This window comes from Pholcus phalangioides, unplaced genomic scaffold, assembly GCF_987345545.1.
Source record: "Pholcus phalangioides strain wild (caught in Gottingen) unplaced genomic scaffold, Ppha-v1.0 ptg000017l_1, whole genome shotgun sequence".
Classification (NCBI taxonomy): Eukaryota; Metazoa; Arthropoda; class Arachnida; order Araneae; family Pholcidae; genus Pholcus; species Pholcus phalangioides.
This window is the reverse complement of record NW_028301610.1, coordinates 8,096,013-8,104,258: the sequence shown is the minus strand read 5'-3', so window position 1 is coordinate 8,104,258 and position 8,246 is coordinate 8,096,013. Positions and strand designations below refer to the sequence as shown.

At 35.8% G+C, this 8,246-nt stretch overlaps 1 protein-coding gene across 1 annotated transcript; it reads left to right on the top strand.

Annotated features, from left to right (window-relative positions):
- The first annotated feature begins 2,127 nt into the window (after nucleotides 1–2,127).
- sotv (exostosin glycosyltransferase sotv) lies at nucleotides 2,128–6,740 on the top strand. The gene is made up of 8 exons (XM_089246073.1): nucleotides 2,128–2,580; nucleotides 2,680–2,877; nucleotides 3,284–3,490; nucleotides 3,606–4,176; nucleotides 4,271–4,454; nucleotides 5,386–5,455; nucleotides 5,595–5,835; nucleotides 6,284–6,740. The coding sequence occupies exons 1-8, from the start codon at nucleotides 2,273–2,275 to the stop codon at nucleotides 6,632–6,634; spliced, it is 2,130 nt and encodes a 709-aa protein (XP_089102199.1). The 5' UTR covers nucleotides 2,128–2,272; the 3' UTR covers nucleotides 6,635–6,740.
- The last annotated feature ends 1,506 nt before the right edge of the window (nucleotides 6,741–8,246 follow it).

The following is an 8,246-nucleotide window of genomic DNA, read 5'->3' as shown; positions in this document are numbered from 1 at the left end:
GTTAGCGCCGAAAATGAACCGAAAAACTCATATGGTTGTTAGTAGGCATCAAGAGGAACAAAAATTGCAATGGAACATGGTGTCGCAAACCACGTTGATAGGGTGAAAATCGCGAAAAATGTATGCAGGCTCTGAGTCCAGAGGACACGAAAGGTGGATGTCAGTTGATCGCTGAATGCGTTCGTGGGTTCGCTCACCATATCTGACACCTGTGGACACACCAGAGGATCTCATAGTGCGGATTGTCGTCGCTGTGGCAGACATCAAAAGCATACCTCGTGCTATATCCGGCCCTCTGCAGATTTCAAAATAATAGTATAGAAGTTTTTTTTCAGAGTTTTTAAAAACTTCATTCAAGGTGTTGCTCCACTTTTTGCATATGGAAAATTTAGTTATGAGAATTTTAATATAGAAATTTATTTTAAAAAATCCTCTTGCATATGCAAAAAAATTAAACATAATATGCAATAAATATGTCGCACTTATTTTTTCATAGTTGTAAAGGATAAACCAATGTGTCTCATTTTCAATAAAACCGCGGGAGTCTTCAAAGTATAGAACACATTCCCCACTTCATTTCTAAGCATATAAAAATTCCAATTATGAATAAATATCCGAATATGTCCGGCCCACCAAAATTTTTCTTTCCGTTTTTTGTCCCGTTCCGAAAAAAGTTTGCCCACCACTGGGTTAAGCCAATTTTTTATCTTTCGCTACTTTTTCGTTTTAATTACCTATAATTCTTTCACTGCGTTGTTTTTGCGTTTTCTCTGGATGAGCACTCATTTTGCAATGATTTGTGAACAAAATTCGCTTCTGGCTCTTTCCAATCTTTCTCTACACATACATACGCTACACAGCTCATGCACAAACTTGTTTTTCCCCTTCACATACCACCCCTGGTGATTTGTAAGTCATCCGACATCCTGCGAGGACTGGGCAGAGATGGAAACGTTCAATTCTGGTTGGACCAATTTCTTGTTTTTGGTAATTTATATCCACACTGTATGTTTTGATCGGTTTTGATCAAGGTATGTTATAACTGAGGTAAAAATATATAGAAGTGAATCGGACAAAAGTCGTAAAACACAAAACCGTATGTCATATCCATGGCCATGGATAAAACATACACCGGTGTATGTTTTATCCAGGATGTTACTCGACTTGTACATCGGCGCTGATGAACTAGCTACACGCATTGCAGGGAAGTCCGAAACATGTCCTAAGCCTTCCAGAATTTTATGCACCGGGGATGTGAGACCCACATTACAGCTCGTGGATGACACATTGAACACTTTCTTTGACCTCTGATACTTGTTGAAATGCATATTCACTTACGTGGTGTGTTTTCTATGTACGCTACGGTATCATTTCCGACTCCGCATTGCTATGGTATCCCGAGTCGTTTGGATGCACCCTACCCTTTCTAGAAGTTTTTAAACCTTGTACTGAGACACCCCCTGCATAAAATCAGCATCTTGTGGAAAAAATTGTGGTCAAGCATACTGTAATGTGTGACTGCTTGCTTCTATACTGCCAGGTTGAGCGTGAATTTTTTTTTTATTTGGACAGACGTATTGAAAATGAAATTTCAATATACAAATTTTCTAATTAATTAGAATAAATAAATTTAAAAAATCATATTTGTGTGGAATTAACTTCTGGTACCTTAGAATGAAATTTTGTTTTGGCTCCCCCCCCCCCCAGAACATTCGACATAGAGCCGCCACTGAAAATTTATTAAAAATCAATTCTAGAATTGGTGGAAATTCAGAATTTATGAAAGAAATTATTATTACCATGAGTGCGAGGCCCGGTTCGACTGCACCTGTCGCGGCACACCCTGATTGGTAGGTGTTCCATTGTATCAAAAGCATAATACATTGATGTTGCAATAAAAATAACTAATATTCATGTTTGTTTGGGTTCCATCGGACAGTCGTTCAACCTTCGAACCTTGAGAATCTCCGATAAATCGACGCAAATTGGTTAAAATCCCGAATTTACCGTTCGATGTCGGTAAATACGGCCGCTAGAGTGCGACTGCCATCTAAACATGATGTTTTTGTTTCTACTTGCTCCTTTTTTACTACTTGAACTGTAAAAGGTTTGTTTATTTTTTTTCTTGTACCCGTGAAAGGATCTAGGAAAGATGTTTCAATTAATGAAATAGTTAAATTTAAGACAATCTTTGTCTCCAAAATTATCTTATGGATGAACCGGAACAACAATTTACTAAAACTTTATTGAAAATTTATTTTAATTATTTGACATGGTCGTGTCAAAGTACAATTCTTTAAAATTTAATAAATTTTTATCTGTTTCTAAATTTGTCTTAGCATTCGTCGTAGTAACGTGTGTGGCTGTATTCACATTATCAACTTATCCATGGCATCAAGAAAATTTGAAGCAAGTATTTGTTCTTCGAGCTGTAGAAACAGCTCCAGAGATAAGATTAGAAACTTCATCGAAAATAGAATCAGAACGAGATGGCGGTTGCCACTACTTCAATTGCTTTGACGTATATAAATGTGGACTTTCAGCTAATAAAATATCGGTGTATATATATCCGATTTTCCGGTAAGATTTTGATTTATTTTTATGACAATATTCTGTGATAATTTCTGGTAAGCCTACTGTGTAGGCCAGTAATGTGCAATTAATTAATTTCATCTGTAGATATGTGGATGAAAAGGGTGTTCCTATCACTGCAACATACTCTGAAGAATTCACTGAGATCTTGGAGACAATATACAACAGTCCTTACTATGTTTCTAATCCAGATGAAGCTTGTATTTTTGTTCCTTCAATAGATCTCCTGAATCAAAATACGGTCAGACTCCTAGAGACTTCCCAAGTATTAGCCTCTTTGCCATAGTAAGTATAAAGTAAAACAGAGATATCATTATTTTCTAGAATTGATTCTACAATTAAAATTTGCATTTATTAATTCCTTATCTATAATCCACCTGATTGTGCAGTCAAACCTCTGTATGATGTCACCCTGGAGAACCAAATAAAAATGCCTACATGTAGGTATTTTTATTTGGTGACATGGTAATAAGCCCGAATGTTGACCTAAAAAATCCTGAAAAATTACCATAAAAAATGGTGCAATATCCCTTAAATTTAGCCGATTGTTCTGATGATTAGCAATAATCATAGGTCTCATTGAGATTTTTTAAAAGATCCAATTCGTATAAACGTTCGTATTTGAATGGATGGTTTTTCCCTTATTTTTAACACTTATTTAATTTTTTCTTTACTCTCATTCAAATTCTAGCTGGAATCATGGTGTGAACCATCTTCTCTTCAATATGTTGCCTGGCAGTGTTCCCGATTACAATTCTGTCCTTGAAGTAAACTGTGGTAAAGCTGTTATTGCTGGGGCTGGTTTTTCCACTTGGTCATATAGGAGATCATTCGATATAAGTACTCCTGTGTACAGCCCAGTGGCTAAAAATTTTGAAGTGCATAACTGTCAAGAAAGGTAGTTTCAATTTTTTTCCAAGTCTGTGCTTCTAGTATCAGTATCACCCATTGTGTATTAAAACATAGATTGATCTTATAAACTGATTTTAAAACTAAATTTTCATTGTTTTCAGTTCAAGAAATCTGCTCGCAATATCTACACAAACAAACATACATTACGAGTATAGGCATGAGCTAGAAGATTTAGCTGAAGAACACCCTGAACTTTTAGTTCTAGGAAAATGTTCTGAAGATTCAAGTACAACACACACTTCAAATACCATGGTTCGTTGCAGAGGTGGTGAAACATATCCATATCCAGCTGTGCTGATGGAAGCAACATTTTGCCTTATAATCAGAGGTGCTCGTCTGGGCCAAATGACTTTCTCAGAGGCTATGAAAGCAGGATGCATTCCTGTTGTGATTGCTGATGCCTATGTCATGCCTTTTGCAGAAGTGCTGGATTGGAGAATGGCAAGTGTTATCATTCATGAAGAAAATCTAGGTGATTTGGTTCATATCTTAAAATCAATATCCGATGAAAAAGTCTTTGAAATGCGCCGGCAAGTTTGTTTCTTCTATGAAAATTACTTTAAATCCATGAAACAAATCACAGAAACGGTGCTGCATATTTTGAATGATCGAATATTTCCTCAAATTGAGACAGCAAAATCTTATGAGGAATGGAATGACCCTCAACCAAAGGTATGTGCATTCGTTTTTATTTTGCTACAAGTGTTTTGGGACTAGCTAAAAAATTACTTGATACCTAGTTTCTCAAATTCTAATTTTATTTTAGGCTGGAGCTATGACACCTCTTTTTCTACCTGCCATTGCTCCGAAATCTCAAGGATTTACAGCTGTGATTTTAACATATGATCGATTAGAAAGCTTGTTTCAAGTCATACAACGGGTTGTATTAGCATCAAGTCTTGCAAAAATTCTGGTTGTGTGGAACAATCAAAAGAGAGCACCCCCACCAGGTAAGTAGTTTTAATTATTTTTAAATTGGTTTCTGCATTAGTTTCTCTATTTCAATATAAAAAATGTGAATAGTTTTTATTTAAAAAAAAATGCTGAGAGATCCATGCATGCACATTCCAAACAGTGATTCATATACACATTATTCTGTTCAAAACATATTATCCTAATTATTTTTTGGTTGCTTAATCACAAATATATATACCCTTTACACTGTAAGCATTTTTTGTACAATCTATTAGTAACTCCAGCATACTTTTAAGTGAACATTTTTAGAGGTTAGGGTTATGCGAAGTGAGGATAGCCTATGCTAGGGATATGCAAGCCATGTGCACATTTGAAGGGGGATACTTGAAACGCGCGCTTGAAAGGTTGAAAACTTCTACTCTAAACAGTTGAGAGCACATACACATTGATGACAATGTTCTTGTGCAATGCAGGCATAATGTGATGTTTATATTTGGTTGCAAGGCCACTTATCTTGGTTGTCCACATTTTTATTGGGAATATGGAATGTATCAGATGTAGCATCGCTTGTCAAGTAAGTAGTACCACCCATAAGAATCGCAATTCTAAGAGAATGGCAAAATGGTTTCTAAGATTGTACATCCAATTTTTAATCCAGAAAGGTCATCTCAGATTCATTCTAATTCTGAAGTTAACTCATTTTTCTGATAATTGCTGAGAGTATCAGCAAGGAGATAACTAATCACAGTTACCATATACCACCAGTGGAGTACAAAGGATAAAGAATTGGATTTTGAATGAGACCAACTATTGGAGTTAATGAGTGTGGGATTCATGGGAAGGCAAAAGTTAATCACCTAATCATTTTAATCTCAAGGCAAGTGAAAATTTGTACAGATTTTCTTTGCATAAAATGCTTTTTTTTCTGTCCTGCCAGTTTAAAATAGTAACTTTATTTATTTTTAGCATCAATGTGGCCTAAAATAAATAAGCCACTGAAAGTTGTGCAGACAAAAGAAAATAAGTTGAGCAACAGGTAATGGTTTGCAAAAAGAAATCTTCAGTTATTTCTCGTCATTTTATTAATAAGCCATTGATTTTTATTTGTTAAGTCTGTTTTCTTATGTTTCATGCAATTACACTTATGTTGAATGTAGTCTTGTTTTAAATCTAAGGTTTTTCCCATACGATGAGATCGAAACTGAAGCTGTTTTAGCTATCGATGATGATATAATCATGCTAACAGCAGATGAATTGGAGTTTGGGTATGAAGTGTGGCGGGAGTTTCCTGACCGCATTGTCGGGTTTCCATCAAGAGTACACTTGTGGGATAACTCAACTGGTAGATGGAAATACGAGTCCGAGTGGACGAATGAAATATCTATGGTGCTAACTGGAGCCGCATTTTACCATAAAGTAAGTATCTGGATCACAGCCTATGAAATTTGATATCTCCATGAAGTCTTTTTAAAATCACCAAAATAAGTTTTGTTTATTTTGTATCTTTTATTTGAAATTCCTAATAAAACTAGATTTTTTTAACATCTTTACCAGGGCCGCCCTTATCAGATGTGGGGACCCGGTGCAAAAATAATTGCGGGGGCCAGGTGCGTCTAAACAATTTTGCAGCACAAAAAATGTTTAGAACCCCTTTGTCCCAATTTTATATATTTTGGGGGGAAGGGAATTGGCATCCATTATTTCAATGGATTATTATTCAATGCAATATTATGTAATTATTCAATGTAGAAATATTGTCACCAAAACAATTTTTGTTATTTTGCAAAAACAAATTGTCTGTTACTGTAAATGCTGTTGTCTAGTGAATTTTATTAACATGAATTAACAAATATTTATTTTTCAGTATTACAGCTACCTGTATACCTCATCAATGCCATGTGACATAAAGCAATGGGTAGATGAGCACATGAATTGTGAGGATATTGCGATGAATTTTCTTGTTGCAAATGTAACTGGGAAAGCCCCAATAAAAGTAACACCACGAAAAAAATTCAAATGCCCAGAATGCACAAATGTTGAGATGCTTTCAGCAGATGTAATTCACATGGCAGAAAGATCTGAATGTATTAATCGGTTTGCAGAGAATTATGGATCTATGCAGTTGAAAACTGTGGAATTTAGAGCTGATCCTGTCCTTTATAAGGATAACTTTCCAGAAAAACTGAAACGGTTTAATAATGTTGGTAGTTTGTAAAGCTTTTCTAACACTTTCCTGATTGTCATTTAATAATCTTTGCTGATTGCTTTAAATTTCTGAAATGTTCTTGCCAGAGCAACAGATTTTTATACTTCCCAAATTTAGGTTATAACTCTAATTAGCCTTACATTAATTGGTTTTAAACCACAAGTTTATATAATAAAACCGGTAAAAACAATGTTATATCGCAAATAAGAAAATTACTGGTTTTATTCATCTTGTGGCAAAGACAGCTGTTTTGTGCTTAGCAGTTTAATGCAGTGGTTCTCAAACTTTTGTCACTCGTGGCTCCCTTACCTATCAAGAATAGTTCAGATGTTGTGTGTTCGTAAAAGAACCATTTCAAAGCATAAATAGGTACACATCAATATTTCCAGCTTGTTGTGACACCCCTAGGAGCCGCAGTGCACACTTTGAGAAACAATGGTTTTAAAATGTAAATATATATAGAAATTTTATGTTTCAAAAAGTTTGAAAAACTGTTCAAGTAGAAATGTAATTTCTAGGATTACAGAAGTAATTGATAAATATCTTTAATTTCAAGGATGCTGGAAAATTCTAATGTAATTGTTTGAGTTGTGCAGAGTGTGGTTAGGTGTTATTATCATACATGCCATTTTACCAGCAGGATAACATCAGCAATACTTTTAGATGTAGAATGTTTGTCATATATATGCAAGCAGTCAAAGTGTAGTAAAATCTTGATTATTCGGGAAGATTAACAAGGATACACACACACAAATTACAAAGCCTCATGGAAGTGAAATGATGAGACAAGCATAATTTTATATGTATTGACAAAAGAAGGTTGAGAAGGAGGGCGTCTGGTAATGACACCCTGGTCAAAAGCAGTATTTGTTTATTTAAGAATAAAAAAAAAACCTGATTCCTTTGTAACTACAGGGGTTGGACAAAATAATATGAACACCTGTGAAATGAGACAAAATCTTTATTTATAGGCTGTTGGCCCTCCTTTTGCATTAATTACAGCTTGTATCCATCATGGGATGGACAAATACAAGTCATGCACCACCGTCATGGGGATACATAGTCACTCCTCCTGCAAAAAGGTCACTAATTCAGAACGTGTCTTTGGAGGTGGAAACCCACTGCGCAGTTTGGCCTCCAAAATACCCCACAAAGGTTCAATTATATTAAGATCAGGGAACTGAGCGGGCCACACGAGGTGTTGCAGTTCATCAAGCCAGTCTCCGACAATTCCAGCTGTGTGAACGGGCGAATTACATCTTGGAATGCAAGTCAAGAATCAGGGAACTAATATTGCACCATTGAATGAAGATGGTTGGCCAGAATACTGACATAAACGGATGCTTTAACCTGCCCATCCAGGACAACAAGTGGGCCGATACCATGGTGAGACACTATGTCCCACAGCATCATTGACCCCTCTCCATGCTTAACAGTAGAAAGGAGACAGTCAACATCATAAGCTTGTGCTGGCGTTCTCCTAACGTAAACACATCCGTTAATCTGGATTAATGTGAACGACGATTCGTCTGACCTTGACATTCTATGACATTCTACCATTGTTGCTGTGTTCAATTCTTATGTTCGTGACACCATGTTCATCGTTTCAAGGCATTGCATG